Source organism: Zootoca vivipara, chromosome 9 (genome assembly GCF_965207765.1).
Source record: "Zootoca vivipara chromosome 9, rZooViv2.hap1.1, whole genome shotgun sequence".
NCBI lineage: Eukaryota > Metazoa > Chordata > Lepidosauria > Squamata > Lacertidae > Zootoca > Zootoca vivipara.
This window is the reverse complement of record NC_142592.1, coordinates 6793080-6812510: the sequence shown is the minus strand read 5'-3', so window position 1 is coordinate 6812510 and position 19431 is coordinate 6793080. Positions and strand designations below refer to the sequence as shown.

The 19431-nt window shown below is 41.4% G+C and overlaps 1 protein-coding gene and 1 long non-coding RNA gene across 15 annotated transcripts in view; one reads left to right on the top strand and one right to left on the bottom strand.

Moving 5' to 3' along the window:
* SRPK2 (SRSF protein kinase 2) overlaps nt 1-14585 on the top strand; it is a 93932-nt gene extending 79347 nt beyond the window's left edge. For 4 of the 14 annotated variants that reach the window (XM_035126841.3, XM_035126845.3, XM_060279542.2 and 1 more), the window contains 6 exons: nt 2919-3019; nt 3377-3484; nt 7332-7401; nt 8057-8149; nt 8567-8659; nt 13000-14585. In XM_035126841.3, coding sequence (XP_034982732.2) covers nt 2919-3019; nt 3377-3484; nt 7332-7401; nt 8057-8149; nt 8567-8659; nt 13000-13184 — 650 coding nt within the window. In that variant the 3' untranslated portion in view covers nt 13185-14585. The remainder of the gene's footprint in view (nt 1-2918; nt 3020-3376; nt 3485-7331; nt 7402-8056; nt 8150-8566; nt 8660-12999) is intronic. The other 10 variants (XM_088652204.1, XM_088652206.1, XM_060279543.2 and 7 more) reach the window with 3 other exon arrangements.
* Nucleotides 8765-11123, bottom strand: LOC132592745 (uncharacterized). The gene is made up of 3 exons (XR_009558248.2): nt 10987-11123; nt 8976-9105; nt 8765-8888 (listed from the first exon to the last, which is right to left on the bottom strand). It is a non-coding gene; the product is annotated as an uncharacterized LOC132592745 (long non-coding RNA).
* Nucleotides 14586-19431: the final 4846 nt, after the last annotated feature.

Sequence of the window (19431 nt, the reverse complement as noted above, 5' to 3'; positions counted from 1 at the left end):
CAGTTTCTAACTGGAGTCCTATAACATATAAAAATGTGGTTTTAAAAGTGCTCGAATATTTTAACTTGCAGTACAGCTGCATGCAATTCAATGGAGCACAAAGCTTCTGCAGGCAGGTTAGATACTGAAGTTGGACTGGGAACTGTAGATTATTATTTGTTGTTACTTCAGAGATGTTTTGTACGGGAGATTTTGGGCTGCAAGGTCAAATTAGCTTCAACTCCATCTCTAACCTTCAGTATTAACAGTGGAATAGATTGTTGAAAGCTACTCTTTCACCCACAACACTTGCCCCAATTTGTAATATGGAGACATCTGTAAATCTGATCCACTGGTAATTTTAGGATTATTTTTACGGTTTGTTTTTTAATCAGGGAAATAATATTCAAGTTCATATCTTTTGATATTAAACTTGTGTTCTTAATTACTATAAACACTTGGGCCAGAATAGGGCCCTACCAGTGCACAAAATTTTGGTACAGCTCTGGTGATAAGCCTATGATAAGCACACTATCTGTTGTTGATAATGGGGTAAAGGATTGTGTTTGCATTTGTTAGGCAATTTTCAGAGTGTGTGATTTCACCAAATTTTGAGGATATCTCATGAGGTGGGGGGGGGGAGAGAGGGGAGAGAAAGAATTTGCCCTATCAAGCATCTAACCCAGCCTTTCTCAACCTTGGGTCCCTAGATGTTGCTGAATTAGAACTCCCACCATTCCTAGCCAGCATAGCAGTGGTCAGGGATGATGGGAGTTGTACTTCCAGAAATATGGGGACCTGAGGTTGATAAAGGCAGCTCTAACCGCTTATGGTCAAGATAATAGAACAGGAGATTGGGACTGGGAGATGCACCAAGGAGTTTAAAACTCCCTTCCTTTTCCAGGATTCAAGAAGGGCATAAAAGAGAAAGCATAGCTCCCCCCCCCCAGTTGTCCAGAAACCCATTCACCCCTCTATATAGTAGTAAATGCATTCAGATTTAGGACTGGCAGCCTGGTAGGATCAGCTCTGCTGTATGAATAGCTTTGTATGAATAGCTGATAACTGGGGAGGTTTTAGAGCTTGTTTGGATTTTGTCTTAACAAGCTTTGCTTGAAAGGTGTACATGGGTGTTGACAGTAGCTGAAAGCTTGTGAATAATGATTACACACATGTGGGTGTGGAATGTAGTCGGGTTTTGCAGCCACTGATAATAATTGTCAATGAGCAAACAGATTCTGAAAATAGATATTGTCATATTGATGAATTTCAGAATTATGAGAATTAGAATAATCAGGGAATAATCAGGGAACAGTTGATCTAGTCTTAGGTGATAGAAGAATCCCACTCAGAAGTAGTTGCTCAGCAAGGATAAGACAGATCAACATTGTAAGTTTAGAAATTTAAAACTCGGAAGTTTTGTTCAGGGACCAGGGATCACCATGCCAGGGATCACCAGATTCTCCTTGGCTAAGATGATCAGAAACTAAAGTTCTCTTTCTGTAAGCTCCATCCAGCTATTACATTACTGTCCTTTCTCCTTAAGAGTTTTGCCCCATTTGCTCAAGAATGTTACTGAGAGGAGGGTAAGGGCCTGACAGAGGTCCTATGCATCTTGTGGGTTACCAGTTGATTATCCTAAACTGAGATGGCAAAGAGAGAGGAAAAACAAAGAAACCCTTCTCGCTCTATTCTTCTTTATATATTGCCTTAGTTTGCACACATTGAAGTTATTAAACAGTTGCTTGGTTCTAGATGTGAACTGATCAGTATCTTAACTATGTTTTGCTTACTGCCAACAAACTATGATCTGAAGCCATTGTTTGCTGTTGGCTTACAAACATTGGTTTGTTTGAACTGTGGCTTGGTGATATGTGTGAACTTTACTTAACCATGGTTTGTTTGGCCATCCTAACCAAGCTAGAGATGCATGAGGCAAGAGCAGCTTGAAAATGAATCAAACTTTGAAGAAGCAAGCCATAGTCTGCTTGATTGTCTAACGGACAACTTGTGATTAACTGCTGGTTTGCTGAACAAACTGTGACTTAGCATTACATGTGACCCAGACTAATGTCTACTATACTGAATGACAGCAGCTTTCCAGCATTTCAGATATAACAAGTATTTGCCAGTCTTACCTGGAGATGCCAGAGATTGAACCTGGGACCTTTTGCATGGAAATTACGTGCTCTACCACTGAGCCACCAATGGATTCAGTATTACCTTCTCTCTTCAGGATTCCTAAAATATCAGGAGTTGCAAAAATGTTTTTTTTCTGTTTGAGGGTGTCTTTACATTCCATGGATACTTTAGAAACTTTTAACTTAACTTTTGTCCTTGCATTTAAAGCTGACAAGTTACAGAGCAAGATGAACATGTCATATCTTGTACAGGATATTGCTTGCCCATAAATCTATTCATAAATCAATTCATACTCTGTGCTTTGCTGCAGCAGACTTTCAGGATACTAGTGTGCTATATCTGTGACTAACACCTGATTTTTGCTTAATAAATTTTCCCTTGAATGCTGTGTGTTGGTTTACTTTGTAAGGGGGATAGGACAGTGTGAAATACTAAGCAATATAAGTGTCGACAAAAGAGGATATTCTAGGCAAGTTTTCATTCTGCCAAATGATATACGTTACTAGCCATTTTGAAAATGTCTTTACTGTAATATTATAATGTATAACAAGTTACCACTCTGAGTAAGTATGGGATGTAAACGGTGAAATTCTCCTTTGTACAGGCATAAGTGAAATTTTAGATATTAGCTGAAGATATTGATGGCAAGTGGGATAGAGCTTCATGGCGATTTCCCACTTAATAGCATAAATTGCCACTTCAGCTGTACCTGAAGAGGTCCAGTAGAATCACATTAAGGTGGAAACTGAATTGCATGCCATTGATACTAACTCTTGCTACTTCATTGCTTGTAATAGCAAAAACCCGTGCCGCCGACTTACTGGTGAATCCGCTGGATCCAAGAAATGCAGATAAAATTAGAGTTAAAATTGCTGACCTGGGCAACGCTTGCTGGGTGGTAAGTATAACTTATTTTGTGTGTCTTAAGACCAGGGGTCAGCAACCTTTTTCAGCCGTGGGCCGGTCCACCGTCCCTCAGACCACGTGGTGGGCCGGACTATACTTTGGGGGGAAAATGAACGAGTTCCAATGCCCCACAAATAACCCAGAGATGCATTTTTTTAAAAAAGGGACACATTCTACTCATGTAAAAACACGCTGATTCCCGGACCGTCCATGGGCCGGATTGAGAAAGCGATTGGGCCGCATCCGGTCCACAGGCCTGAGGTTGCCTACCCCTGCTTAAGACTTTGCTCTTTGGTCTACCACCTACATGCTTATGTTTTCTTACCGCTGCTGTCTTTTCTGTTCTTAGCATAAACACTTCACAGAAGATATCCAGACACGGCAGTACAGATCAATAGAGGTTTTAATAGGAGCAGGTTACAGCACACCGGCTGATATCTGGAGTACGGCATGCATGGTAAGAACGAGATTGCAGTGCCTCATTGCTACGCTGCTCATTTGAAAATACAGGGAGATTATTAGGATTTCTGGCCAAGTTGTTTAATGGAAAAAGACATGATGGTAATAGCTCAAGTGATCATAATTGTGAATTGCTGACTGGTTATGTTCTGAAGCCTTGGCCTGGATCTAAAGAGCTACTTCAGGTGTGCCCAGCTGACTATTTCAAATGTCTGCTGTGCAGCGATTCCCCTGCCCACATTACAAATGACATTTGAAACCCCTCTTCCATTTTTGCTTGGTTTATGCTGCAAAGTGTCAAGTCCGCAGGTGGTGCATTATAAATAATCACATTAGCTTGCAGTGCAATAGCGTTATATTGGAGTGTGAGTTTATATTTTCAAAGCTAAATGTATAAATTAAGCTGCAATTTGTTTGGTTCAGAATGATTCGTAAATTGTATTTCATGTATTGTTCTGTTCCCAGTGATTTCAGTGCCACCTATAACAAATGTAGGGTTGAAGCTAAAATTATGTAGGTGGATTTGTTACCATATCTGTGTTTCCCAGATGTAATGTCTGGTAGGCAAATAAGCACAACTGTGCTAAGTCAGGCTGGACAGATCTAGGAGTAGACTTAAGGCTTTCCATTTATGCAAGGCCTTACCTGCATAAGTTTTGTGGCTGTTGAATTTATTCCATCTCCTTACATGGGATCCAACAATCTATGTAGATACGCACTGAGAAATGCAAAGGGACAAACTCTCGTGCCCACCATCGGCCGCATAACAAAAACATGTGTTGTGAGTTGGACATAGGGCAGGTATAGACACAATGGCTAACTGTCACAGAAGGGTGTTGGCTACTCCCGAGTAAGCACTCCACACATCCTCTGGATTTTCAGAGTTTTATTGTGCATGCTATATACAGTGGTGAGATGTCTCAAATCATGTCTGCTCTGCATGGGGCAGAAGCCCACAATGGCGTCTCGCGGGCTCTGACCCCTCTTTTAAGACTGGGCACCCAAACGCCCCTCCTCCTTGCTCTACGGGTCCTCCGGGGTCCCAAACCAGGCTTCTGAGGTGCCTTTCTACCTACCTCCTCCCTTCCAGTCCCTGCTGAAGCTAGCTCCGCCCCTGCTTCCCTGCTCCCAGCCTGGAGCTGAGCCTCCAGGACGCTGCAGAGCCCTGGACCCTTCTTTACCCACTTCCTGTTCCTGGTTTTCCCTCCCAGACTTACTGCTCTCGCTGCTGCTCTCCCAGCTGGTAGAAGTAAGCAGAGTGGGCTGCTCTCTGCAAGCCCTCTCTCTTACACTAACCTTTGCTTACGGAGTGGGATCAGGCTATAGTCTCCCTCTCTCCTGAGTTGCTGCGTCACTGTGAAGAAACCTGATGCTCTGAAAGCTTCTCTTTCGACAGGGTTCTCCACAATAGCAAAAAAGTCAGCACATCAGTCTGCCGACTCTCAAGCTGTTCTGTTTACCATAGTGTTGCCCTGTGCTGTGATATGGATGCCAGTTTTTGTGCAAAGTCTTGTCGGAGCCATGCTATCCATATAGCACACTAGATTTTTGTGAATGGTTGTGTTGCCATTGAAAATGCCTAGATGGAGATCTGTGGCAAAGCATTGCTTCGCCTGTCCTAGTTCATTTCTCACCCTCTTAAGAAGGAACGTGCTTTACCTGAATGGGCCCTGGTTACAAAAACCTGTTCGGTAACTGGGAATGCACGTAATATTGGTTTGTCACGATACACCTGCAAACTTGGATCTCTTCTGCTGTTTCTACTCCATACATGCGGTATGCGCCTTGTGGATGTTACTGAGAGTCCCTGTCTGCTTAGTGGTCAAAGCAGCGGCCATCGATCTCTCCCCACCCTGAGGGGGAGGAATATAATGGCAACCACTGTGACAGAAAAGCAGAATTGGGCTGAATGTGTCAGAAACTACACTGTCATTGACTAAGTCCCCGTTATTTTATGAAGCTGTGTTTTGCTCATAAGAAAGAAGGGGAAAGAGGTGTTACCCTGGGGAAAGGACTGTGAGGTATGTCATTACACCAGCTGGAAATCCATGATGTATAGGAATTCGCCACATCTGCCAGTAGTTTGCCTGTGCCACTGCTGGGGACGGGAGTGAGAACTGTGCTTCCATTGCTTGTCTTTATTCAGACTTCTTGGACTGAAGCCAGGGCAAGCGATTGTGACGATCGCAGCTCCACCCTCAGACTCTCATTGGCCATCGAGAGAGGTGATAACGTACATAGCAATTTTTGCTGTTACATTTATGCACCTGCCCTGGTTCATAAATATTTTTTTTCAGAAAATTGAATGGTATCTTAAAGAAGGCAACACCACCACCTGTGTAGGGTCAATGTTTATTTATGTTTAAGTTACAAACAAAACACAGTTTAGGCATGCACCAGTAAAGAAGATACTAAATTGTGTGGTTCAATTCCACTCTGCCAGCGGGATGACCAGATAAAGGGAGAATGCTGTTGAATAGCGAATTTGTGTCTCTATCTTGTTATTATGTGCCCTTGTTATTATGCATAGCCCTTGCTTCACAGTAACTGCACAGAGTACTGCTCAGTGTGAGGTTGTGAGATAGAAAACAGCCTTGACCCCAAGACTTCTGGAGGTTTCAGGTATTTTAATAAATGAAGAGAAGGAATACTTAATTCTAACATAATGAAAATGGTTGCTATAGCTGCTACTGTTGTTATTTTCTCTTAAGGTGGTTTAAATGTGCTTGTTTCTCTCATAGACTCATAGAATTATAGAGTTGGGAGGGATTCCAAGGGTCTTCTAGCCCAACCCCCCTGCAGTGCAGGAATGAGTTCCTCCCAAGAAACTGTAGGAACTTTACTTCTTTAAGGGGGCTAAGGGTTTGTGGCAGAGGAATCTCATAACTTTCACAAAATAGCAATTTTTGTTTGGTTCCTTGATACTAACATTATTACTATTATTTGTTAATTTCTGTACCACCCCTCATCCAAGGATCACAGGGAGGTTTACAATATAAAAACACAAAAATACATAACATAGCATACCAACAAACAAAATACCACCCCAAACACAGTTTAAAAGGACACAGATTGTTTAATTAGCAAAAGGCCTGGGAGAAGAGAACAGTTTTTGTCTGGTACCTAAAGATATGTACCGAAGGAGCCAGGCAAGCCGCCTTGGAGAGAGCATTCCACAAACAGGGAGCCACCACAGAAAAGGCCGTTCTTGTGTTGCCACCCTCCAGACATTTTGAGGGGGCACATGAATAAGGGCCTCAGATGATGGTCGCAGGGTCCAGGACGGTTCACATAGAGAGAGGTGGTCTGTGAGTTATTGTGGTCCTGAGCCATTTAAGGCTTTTAAAATCAAAACCAGGACTTTGAATTGTGGCCAGAAACTGATTGGCAGCCAGTGCAGTCAGGCAAGGATTGGTGTTATATGCTCAAACTGTCTTGCCCCAGTGAGCATTATGCAGTTAAGTGTGTTGTGTAAATAATAGTCTTAGCAGGCAAAGTGTTTTGCAGACACTGCTGTTTTGGGGTTGGTTTTATTCTTTTGCTATACAGAGACAATAGGCACGTGTGTGTGTGTGTGTGTGTGTGTGTGTGTGTGTGTGTGTGTGTGTGTGTGTCTTTTAGGGAGAGCTTTGCATCACTTAAAAGTACAGAGTGGCTGTTATTTCCATTTTTCCATGCTAATGCAAGGGAGACTCTCAGAAGGAGATTGCAATATAGCAAGATACCTGCTTTTCAAAGGGAATTCCCCCCCCCCTGTTCTGTGCATTTAAAATCATTATCACCCGCAGAAATAAGTCTGAGGCTGTCTCACCTGGATCTCCCATCAATATCTTGTTTTATCGTAGGCATTTGAGCTCGCAACTGGCGATTATCTGTTTGAACCGCATTCTGGTGAAGACTATTCCAGAGACGAGGGTATGTATCTTTTTAACGTCTATGTATTTCCCTGCGCCTCTTTATAGATGCAGAAGAACACGAAGAGGCCTTCATTTGTTTGCTCAAGTAGTCTACTGACAGAAATGTTCTTTCAGAATATAAACACCACATTTTTTTCTCTTTAGTTTAAAGTCCCGCCAGTAGCAGTAGGTGGGCAGTCTCCCCGCAGCAGACACAATCCCCTTCCCTAAGCCTCGGAAGAAACGATTAATCTCTTGTAAGATCTGCATCTGAGTGTGGGACTTTTGAAACACAATTGCAGCATTTTGGAAACAAAACTGACGCGTATCCGTTTGTGAAAGCTGATTACTAAATGAAAAGCAACCCAGCAGCTACAGTTAACTCCGGCTTCCACCTGTGTACCTGTCCATTTTCCACGCTTGTTTGCTTGTAACGTCCTTTGCAGCAGTAACAACACTGGCATCAGTTACTTGGTTTTCCTTTCAAAGTGCTACGAACGATGCCAGTCTTTTGCTGGTCGTGAAACCTCCGCGTGGGTTTTCTGCAAACATTGTTGTGTTTGGAACTTTTTTGGAATTTTTAACTAATTCCAGTTTCTTTCCTCCTCTTTTTATCCCACCCCCTCTCCCTTGCCCTCCCCATTCCTGTGCCCTTTTCTCTCTCTCCTTCATAGACCACATAGCACACATCATAGAGCTGCTAGGCAATATCCCAAGGCACTTTGCTCTTTCTGGAAAATATTCTCGGGAATTCTTCAATCGCAGAGGTAGTACCTCTTCTTTTTGAAAGGTGCCGTGATGCAGACAGAAGTGGCCTGGCAGTTGCTCATTGTAGCCTGTACAGCTAACATACACTTTGCAAGATGACACTGCAAACAATTTCTATTTGCAAAACAAATGCTGGAAAAAAAGCAGCAGCATTGACAGATTGTTTGTTTCCCTTTGCGAAAAACAAACAGCGCAGTCACCTTGTAATTGATTTATTTCGGCAAAACGGATTTTTTCCCTAAATTGTCTTACAAGTGAATAGCTTTCACCCTCACACCAAATAGCATTTCTGCTCTTTCCGTAAGGACGACTTCTCTGTTTCTGTCTGTACCGGGCCCAGTGTTGGTGTGTGCATGCAATGTATTGATTAAACTGTTTGTATGTTTCTGTTTTGCTGGAAATGTTCTCCAATGCAGATCACATAGCATTGATCATTGAACTGCTGGGGAAAATCCCTCGAAAATACGCTATGTTGGGGAAATATTCCAAGGAGTTTTTCACCAAAAAAGGTAACAGTATTTCTGCAACCCTAATTTAAATTGTTGCTCTTTTCAAAGAAGACACTGAACACTTTTTAATGGGTAATGAAGACTCTGGCTGCTTTTAAACATCATGTTAAAAAGATCTGTAAATGTTATCCATTTTTAAGAAGAGCAGGGAATTTATTTATTTTATCCGGTGTGTTGAATATCCAAAATGTTGGGCTTATATATCTGCTTAGTGTTCCATTTATTCTATCTGAAATCAATAAAGGAAAGAATTTAGTTTCCTAGCATCACTGAAACAAAAAGAAGACATATTTAAGATGCCCTGTTGCCTTCTTACCTTGAATACTTGAATAGCTGTTGTTGTTGTTTAGTCGTGTCTGACTCTTCGTGACCCCATGGACCAGAGCACGCCAGGCACTCCTGTCTTCCACTCCCTCCTGCAGTTTGGTCAGACTCATTGACTAACACTAGCAAGTCAAAATAAAAAAAATAATGTCTAAGCTCTAACCACAAATGATATACATTCTGCTCATATCCTGAAAATACTGTATCTAGAAATGATATAAGCATTTGAGAAGCCAGGGCCCAAAGCGCTGTTGCTTTTTCACAAGAACAAGTATTATGACTTTTTTTTTTGCATTTTATGTTGTCATTTGGATGCTTTTGGTTTTAGAGGCTCTGCTGCACAGGAGGTACAAAAGTAAGTGGAGGAGGTTTTGCAGAGTGTCAAAAGTTCAGCCTAGGAACTTGGCAATTAAAAACAAATAGCCAGGACTCCACTCTCTGTTTGATTGACTGGGAGAGGGAAGTTAAAATACTTTTTTAAAAAGCTTTTCTCAAAAATTGTTCAACTCGAAATCATAGTTGTTTCCTGTGCGACAAAATACTGATACAGGAATGCATAGGCCTTTGAAGGATACCCACGCATGGCCCTGTGTAGCCCTGGGCTGAATTAGCTGTTCTCAGGTCCTCCCACATCTGCATTGTGTAGGTGTCCTACATAAAACCAGGTTACATAGGACATGTGAAGAATGAATAATTTCAGGGAATGAATATTTTTTATTATCAAACTGTAGTGCTTTTTATATTTCTTTCTGGCAGTTCTTTGAACAATAAAAGGCAATCTTTGGCACAATCCACTGGGAACTTGTACATTATATAATTGATAAGGAGCATAGACGTGCTTTGTTCATATTGCTTTGCTCTAGAATTCAGCTGTGTGGAAGGTGGTTGTTGCATAGTGAAAACTAGAGGTGTAAGAATTCACGTGGTAAACATTCAAACAGGGTGCTCAGTTAGGCAAGCAGGCAGTGCCTAATTTGATTCTGAGGACATAAGGGGCAAGGGGAGGCCTGGATGTAGTTCTCTCTTCAAACGGGGACCAGCACTATCAGATAAGGTTAAAAAAAGTAACCATACCTAGAGATGGTATGGTTTGCACCATACCTAGAGATCACCATACCTAGAGATCAAAATTCAAATGTCCTTCTGGGCATACTGTACCTTGAGAATAAGCTCTGCTGAAACAAATTAATCCGTTTTATGAACAGAGTTGTGTTCAGCTTTGAACCAAGCATTTCATGAGTTTCATGGGTAGCTCAGACAAATTTGAACCAAGAAAGAGGGTGGAAGAAACAGGTGAACCACAACCAAGAGTATTCTTTGTTACTTAGGTAAATGGGACCTTCATTTTCTCCAGAGAAAAGTAAAAGAACGAAAGAGATGTACAGTAGTTTGCTTGAAATAAATTGAAGGCAGAAACCTGGTTATATGTTGCCCCCTTGTGGCTTTTACCTTTTCAGCAAACTAAATTTCTTGAAATGTTTTTCGATATACTGTAGCTTATTGCGTAATTGAAACATGCTATATACAATGACACATTGCCAAGAATGCCGAGTTCCCTTGTATAATTATACCCAGAGGGATGTATACCCAAAGGCTATCCAGTTCGTTACACTTCCTTAACCTGTTGTTAAAGAAGAGATGAGCAACAATACAATGCAATACTGTCTTTTCAAGGGCCTTGATTTGCCCTTGCCACCTAAGGAATGACGATGACTCCCTTTAACCACGTCCCGTCCTCTGTTAAGGTTTCACACCTTCCCTGTAATGGAGTCCTGAGTTGCAGCCAGGTGGGTGGGGTATAAATACAACAACAACAACAACAACAACAACAACAACAACAACAACAACAACAACACCACTTTATGACACTGGTATTTCCTACCAAATCTTACATGTTAGCTTAATAAAATGAGTTAATGTTACAATAACAACAACAACAACAACAACAACAACAACAATAATAATAATAATAAAGAAACCTATTTTGAAGGCCACACACTTACTCATTCAAATGCTCTAACCCAGACCGCATCCTGTTGCCTCCTTGGGTCTTGCACGGCAGTCCTCTGCTGTGTATATTAGTGCTTCAGCCTCTAGCCCACCACTAATTCGAAACAATCTAGTTCTTCACTTCTTCAGCTGCTTTAGTTAAATAGCACCCAGTAGTGAGCATTGGTACCCAGGGCTGGCTTGAACCAGTGCGCAGCAACCACTTCCAGTTCCTTTCTGCAGATTCATCCCCTTTCCCTTCCTTGATCAAGTTTCCTACTTCACACCTTGATAGGTTGACTACTAACTGAGTAAAAAGTTTTACTAAAGAATCCTGAGGATGACAGCATAAGACAAGTTTGTTATACATTACAGACAAATGTGATTAGTCTACCAGCTTATATATACCCGGAGTGGGGTGTATGTGGAGGGGAGAGGTCAACTCTAAGACAGGCTTAGTGTGCGGAAATCATTTCAATCCAAAACAAAACATTTCAAATTAGTTTGATATTGTTGATATCTTTGATTGTTGATTATTCAGAATGCTGCATACATAAACTGGAAAAAATACACGGGACCTTACCAAATTATTGATTGAGTTGTTACTTGTTTCCTTGTCTTTCAAGACATTGCTTCCTTATCATTCAAATAGCAATATTTGTTTGCTATTTTTTGTTTGGTAGATCAGATTCCCTTTCCATCCAGCTGTTGTGTATTCTCCTTGGTAGAATGTGAGTTCCAGGGGGATTCTGTCAGTGCCTGTGACATCATTAGAGACAAGTAACTTCTCGGAAGTTTTTCGTTGTAATTAATTCTTTAGAAGCTCTGTGCCTTAGCACTTTACCACACAAGAACACCTCCACCTGCCATTTCTGAAAAGTTGCTAATTCAGCTACGCTCCCCCAGCTCTGGTCCAAAGGCCCTTCCATTTTGTGCATCTTTTTGCTTTCAGATTTTTTATGCTTTTTGCTCCTCTTCTCCACTGCTACAGGGCACACATTCCCTGGTTGGTTTCTTTGCTTGTGAAAGCATCATGCAAATAAAGGTATACCACACTCTCGCTGCAGTGCAGCTGTGCCTCCAACTTGCTAATGACTTTTGATGTCACCTACTGCAGGACCCCGGTTGGCCTGCCAGGGTGTCCATTTTGGCCCACAAGGCCATTTCCCCAAACCATAACTGCCTGCCATTCAGCTGATGTTCTCCAGTGCCTGATCTTTTTGAAGTCTATAGCTTACACCTGGGGGGCAGGCAATTTCTGACCCTAGGCCTAATTTCCAAAGTTCTCTGCAAACAATAGAATAATACAGGCTTCCTCAACCTCGGTCCTCCAGATGGTATTGGCCTACAACTCCCATGATCCCTAGCTAGCAGGACCAGTGGTCAGGGATGATGGGGATTGTAGTCTCAAAAGATCTGGAGGGCCAAAGTTTGGGGATGCCTGGAATAATAGAATTGTATAGTTGGAAGGGACCCCAAGGGTCATTTAATCCAACCCCCATAAGCCATAGACTCAATAAGATGAGTCTTCAGAAAGAGCGATCTGTCCTTTCCCCAGCAGCCCACTTGGCAGGCAGGAAGAGTGGGAGAGACAGAAGAGGGCTGGTCCCACACACTCATGGATCTTAGTCCACCCATTACTGGCTTTGGTTCTGCCACAATGCAGATTTCACAGAATACCCTTGAGGAAATCAGTCCTCAACAGAAGAAGAAAAATGTCCTCGCATGTTCACAGGTTTGGGTAAAAAATAATCCGTTCAAAGGTGTGTATGTATGAAATATGTGTTTTTGATCAAACGTTACCTAACTTGATTAATTGTATATAGGATGGTCCCAATGCCCCAAATGAATGAACATATGTACGAAAGCGTCTTTATTGTTGTTGCCTACTGAATAAAATTTCCAATGGCCAGGCTACATCTTCCTGGATGTGCTCCCTGAGAATTGAGACTAGTATCAACAGATCTAATTATTTTTCTTCTTTTCCCTCCCCCCTCTTTTTTATTTAAATAAAAATAAAAATACAGGAGAACTTCGACACATTACCAAACTGAAACCTTGGAGCCTCTTTGATGTTCTTGTGGAGAAGTACGGCTGGCCTCAGGAAGATGCCGCAGAGTTTACAGATTTTCTGATCCCTATGCTAGAAATGGTTCCGGAGAAGCGAGCCTCAGCTGGCGAATGCCTTAGGCACCCTTGGTTGAATTCGTAGTAAAATCTCCAGATGTAACGCTGGGCCAGCACCCGCTTCCCCCTAACATCAGACTTAAATGGTGACTGTTATAAATTCACTTAACAGGATCATAAATGAGCTGGCTTCAACCCAGATCTTTATTTTGCTTTGAGGTACTGTTTGACATTTTGCTTTTTGTGCGCTGTGCTCCTGGGAGGAGGGTAGTCTTTTTGTCTTCAGCTAGTAGTTTTACAGACTCTCTGCAGAAAAAACCCCCACTTACTAATGTGTCTTTAAGCATTGTTTCTTGTGTTGTGTGGCATTCAGACATCAACTTTTTCAACAGAACATCCTTTATTCTCCCTTCATGTGTTTTGGCAGGTTTTGTAACTATTTATGGAAAATATTTTAGCTGAGTATTATATAATTTACAAGTGTGAGACATTATCAAGTCAGAATTGAGAAAACATACAGTTCTTTGGGCAAAGGGACATTGTTCTTGTAAAATAGTGTATGTAAATGCACCTTGTAAATGTTTATTTCCATTAAAAATGGGACGGGGACACAATTTTAAGAGTAAAGCTATTAAATTGAGAGTGACTTGTAGTGTACAAATTGCATGTAGTGGATTTCAAACTGCTTCAGGAGTTTCCAAAACTTTCCTTTCTATAGAGGTGACCACATTTTACCTGGATAGAAAGTGGCTCTAATTTACAAGATTTCATTCTCCAGGAGGCATCTTGAAGGAAGGCTAACACTTTCAATTCAAAGGACAAATGGACAAAATAGATCTAAGTGCTTTTTAGAAGAAGTGTCATTTGCTTTACAGTTTGTGAGGTAAGGGCATGGGAACATGGCACTGTTTTTTCATAAGGATGGTTTTTGTGCTAGGCTGAAGAATTTAAAGAGCACATGTACAGCATTTTTTGTGCAGAATTGTTAACATTGGGTGAAAAAATGTGCTCCGCTTGAGGAAAAGGGACAGAATAAATGCAAAATCTACATTATGGTGAAAGACCATGCACCTTCCATACATAGCTTTACATGTTTCTAAAACAAATTGCACTAGCTTATTTCCCCCCATAAATTGACATATTGAGGAACTAATATTCCTTTGTAAGTTGCACACAAAATTTTAAGTGTTTTCATACGAAAAAGCTAAGTAGATTCCAAAAGAGAACTCATAGGCAATACAGATTTTAGAATGTAAAATATGGAGGTGTATTTTAGCCTCTTTTAGAAGTCGGTGGAATGAATGTAAATTTATTTCTGGTTTTACACTTTGATTATGGTGCCACTTTTTCTTGACTTTGTCCATTTTAAATTTATTCACATGCCTTTGCAATAACTAGATTGTGAGACAATACCCCCGTGTTGTAACAATAACCAATTGTTTGAGGTGCTTGCAGTTGTCTTATTAAAGTGGTTGTTTTTCCAGAACTGTACTGCTCCCTGGAATGTTTTGATAGCCGTGAATTCAAATGGTTCCCTAGAGTCATCTATTCCTTGGAAATGTCCTCCAGTGCCAGCTGATGCATAAGATTTTCCCCTTTGCCTTTTCAAATGCTTCATTTTGAAGCAGCCTAAAAAGATAACAGGCATGTACTGCAAAACCGCTGCCCAGATCACATGTGCCAAAACCAAAGAGCAGTGGTCCACAAGGCTGGCCTTGTTTAATGCAGCGGCTCTATATGCGTCACTAGAAACCAAGGGATACTTTCAATTGCAGAGGTCATTTGCAAAAAGCATTTGTGGCAAGTCTCTTAAATTATTTCAGGTTACAGGATAAGGAGAGGCAGGGCTGTGCACAGATTAAATATGTTCAAATAAATGGTCCAATTTAACCGTTTCATATAACATAAATCTACAAAATTTAAAAAAGTAGGCCGATAGCCCTACAGACATTCTTCTCAATAGGTGGAAGAAATCGTAATCAGGGAAGTCAACTCTATAGACAGGTTGACAGAAATAACAGCACTGACTAATCATAAATTGTTGCAAGGGACCACACGGGTCATCTAACCCTGCAATGCAGGAATCTTTTTGCCCAATGTGGGGTTTGAACCCACAACTCTGAGATTAAGAGCCTCGTGCTCTACCAACTGAACTTCCTTCAGTGGTTAGGCTCATATATGGGACATAAGCAGGAATGATTTATTAGAGAACTGCTTTGCAAAACCTCTAATGTTACATACCGGGCGGGGTACTGTATGGAGCCCCTGTGCAGGATGGTGACAACATAGCTCCTGTAGACACTGGGGTGGAGGAGGAACTTTTTTTTAGCTTGCAGTCTCTTCCATATCCTCATTATTAGTTTGCATAATATATTCTGCTTCTCCCAGTATGTGCATTGATGCATAATTAATCTTTGACACGGAATCTCTTTATTTTTAGCATAAAACATTCCCAAGCACAGCCCGTCTCCCTTATAATCTCATACTTGCATATGTGAGAGCCATACACTCCAAAACACACTTTGAACCTATAGCTACCCTCCCCTGTCAGCTGGAAGGAATTTTAGCGCAAGCCCCATCTCAAGCCCATTACTGGGATCAGCTCGAACGCATAGTCAATTTCAAAGTCTTTGCCCTACTGAATTAGATCTGAATTGGAAGTTAACAATTCAATACATTGCTAAATCTGTAATCTCAAATCCCAGAGTACTATCATTCTAAAAGCCAGTCTGATGCTAAGATAATGCTGTGATAGGTGTGGATAATGTATACTGCAGCATTATAAATAACTGTTTAGTGTAGTTTCCCACTCCCAGCTGTTTGCAGCTGCTTCTTCACTCCTTTCTATACAAACTTCCTGCTCCCGGTTTTTCTTCTTCTTTTAAAGGGCTCTGCAAACCAGGAGGTGGAGGCTGCAAGAGCGTCTTCCAGCATTAACATGTTAGCCCTACAGCATGTGTGTGCATGGCACTGTGTCACTTATAAAGGACAACTTTGTAAAGTGTGAAAAAAATACCATGCAGCCTCTAAAACTCAGTTCTGTGGTACAAAAACTGACTGATGGGCATGTATTTAGCAGGGCTAATACTGGATTGAATCCATATGTGGACGAAAAAACATATAGAAGTAATTTACAGTTGCTTACCTTTCAAAGCAGATGTTTTATATTGTTCGATCTTAAGTTACCGCTGTACTGCCGTTGATATTTATGTGCAAAATATTTAAATCTCTGGGGCTTGTGACATTACCTTGTGTATAGCAAATTCCTTTAGTCAATTAGATTCAACTCTTCTCCTGAGGATTATAGGAGGTACCCTTTATAGGAATGTATAGATCAGTGTTTCACCAATGTGATTGGAAAAGAACTTGGGTTAAATTGAGATTTTTTATAAAAAATTCTTAAAGGCTGCTAGTTTCACATGCCTCACATTGTATGTTGCCTATTTCCTCTTATCTGTTCAAATCTTTTAGATATTTTAATATGCTGGAAGCAGGGGCTTAGAATTAATTATTCAGACTTTTTCCAAAGCCATTTTAAAATTCTTGCAAAGGGCAAAAATTACCATCAGCTTATTGCTCTCACAAGCTCAACTTGTTTCACCAAATTATAAAACAAGTGAAACTGAACATAGCTTCTGAAATGACGATGTTCCACCTTGTTAACTGCAACTTCAGACTTTGCAGCATAAAACTGGAATGCATACAGCTTCTTCATTAAAGTATTTTTTCTTATTAATTTGTAATCATTCTTAAAACTGCAAGGCCTATCACTTGCTAAATCTTGGGCCAAGCAGTATTTCCCCCCCCATATGAACCTGTCTGCTCATCTGGGGGTGCTATAGGCTGCTGTGTAAGCAGAAGAAATCTTGCCTTTAGTCATCTGCCTGCATAACCTGCATTTATTCAGAAGCGCTTTTTCATGTTCATCTGTTGGTGAAGCAGATGAGGGGACGAAATCTTCATCCTGCATTTGAGAACTGATCATGGGCGAGAGCTGTTTCTGTTCTACAGTTTATCAGCATCAGGATCTCTGGACTTGGCCGGTTTATGAAACCTGTGTATTGTTTTAGTTACAGGTAAGTAGCCGTGTTGGTCTGACGTAGTCAAAACAAAATTAAAAAAATTTCCTTCCCGTAGCACCTTAGAGACCAACTAAGTTTGTCGTTGGTACGAGCTTTCGTGTGCATGCACACTTCAGATACACTGTGTATTGTTTGTTAGCTTGCCCATTACTATCTATGGTGTGTATCTCTGTTAGTGCTTGTTCCAGTAGAGCAAACGTGGTTAAACTTTGTTCCTCCGGATATTGAACTACAGCTTCCATCAGCCCCGGCAAACACGGCAAGGTTCACACCTGCAGTAGACTGTAAGACAGACATAGGCCCTCGGCCCCCCAGATGTGGGACTACAACTCCTATCATCCCTGACCACTGGTCTTGTTAGCTAGGGATGGGAGTTGTAATCCCAAAACATCTGGAGGGCCGAGTTTGCCTATGCCTGCCTTAACAGTACTGACAGCAGTGAGACATGGAACAGAGAACAATGGCCTGCAGTCTATTTTGTAAAGGTCTGCTGGTTAAACAGGTATGGGACTACCCATACTACTTGCATTTTCACAATTGCTCCCATAAGTAACCCACTTCCAGCACATTGCCCTACTGATGGCAGTACAGTGGTGCCTCGCTAGACGAATTTAATTCATTCCACGGGTCAATTCGCGTAACGAAAAATTTGTCTAGCGAATCCCATAGGAATGCATTGGGGGAATTTTTTTTTTGCCCATAGGAATGCATTAATTGAATTTCAATGCATTCCTATGGGAAACCGCGATTCGCTAGACAATTTTTTCGTAAAACGAATTCTAGCAAGGCAACCTCCACTCGAAAAATTTCGTTAAGCGAAAAATTCGTCTTACAGGGCACTCGTCTAGCGAGGCACCACTGTAGATGCAATGACCCTGGGCCATTGGCCCTGACTCTTAGTATGGTAGTTTTACAAGCTGCTGATGGACCCTTTGTGTAGCATGGTAATGGGGCTCTTAGAGATGTTGTAGGAATGGTCAAGAGGACTTAGTACAGGAGAAAGTCTCATCCTGCTAGGGAAGCCATTTATCTAAGAACATCAAGAGCTTGCTGGAGCAGATCAATGGCTCATCCTAGTCCAGTATGTTCTTATGGTGGCTTGCCAGATACCTGTTCAAAACCTGCAAGCAGGATTCCCTATTTGTAGTTTCCCTTTCTAGTGTTTCCAGCAACTGGTATTTAGAAGCACTGCTGCCTCCAAATGTGGAAGCAGAGCAAGCCATCCTGGCTAGTAGCCACCAATATAGCCTTCCATCTGCCTCCTATGGGAGCAAGTTTCGTAGCTCAACTATGTGCTGCATGAAGTACTATTTCTGTTGTGAATATTTAAATGCTCAGCTTCTTTGGATTTCCACAAATTCTAGTGTTGAAGGGCGCGGGGGGGGGGGGGGACTTGTCTCTCCATGCCATGTCTAATTTTATTAACTTCTATCACATTGCCTCTTTCCTCTCAACTAAAAAGTCCCAAATGCTGCAACCTTTCTGGGGGGGGGGGTTGCTCAATCTCCTTGATCATTTGAGTTGCCCTTTTCTGAACCCTGTTCAACTCTACAATATCCTTTTTGAGATGAGGTGACAACTGTACTTAGTATTCCAAATGTGGTCACACTATAGATTTGTATAATGGCACTTTGGTATCAGCATTTAATTTTTGATTCCTTTCCTAATGATCCCTAGCATGAAATTTGCTACTGTGCATCAAGCTCTCTTATTATGGCTGCAAGGCCTTGTTTCTGGTCCATCACTGCCAGTTTACACCCCATCAGCGTATATATAAAATTAATATTTTTTTGCCCCAACATGCATATGTGCTTGTTTATGTTGAATTAACATTTGCCATTTTACCACCTATTCACTCGAGTTGAAGAGGTCTGTTGGAGCTCTTCACAATCTCTTTTAAATAACCCTGAACAATTCCATGACACCAGCAAACTTGGCTACCTCAGTGCTCACTCCCAACTCTAGATTGTTGGAAAAGCACAGGTTCCAGTACCAATCCTTGTGGGGCTCCACTTTCTACTCTCTATTTGGAGAACTGTCCATTTTTTCCTACTCTTTGCTTCCTGCAACTTAACCAATTCCTGAACATAAGAGTATCATTTGTGCTTGGCCAGGATTTGGGGCAGTTGTAGAGAGAGAAGCTTCTCTCCTATAGGAATTGTGGTTCTCTTGGAATAGTGTTCCTCAGAATGTTACTTATCACAATGGTTTCGATATCATTTTTCTTAAACAGCAAGTTATCAGGAACTA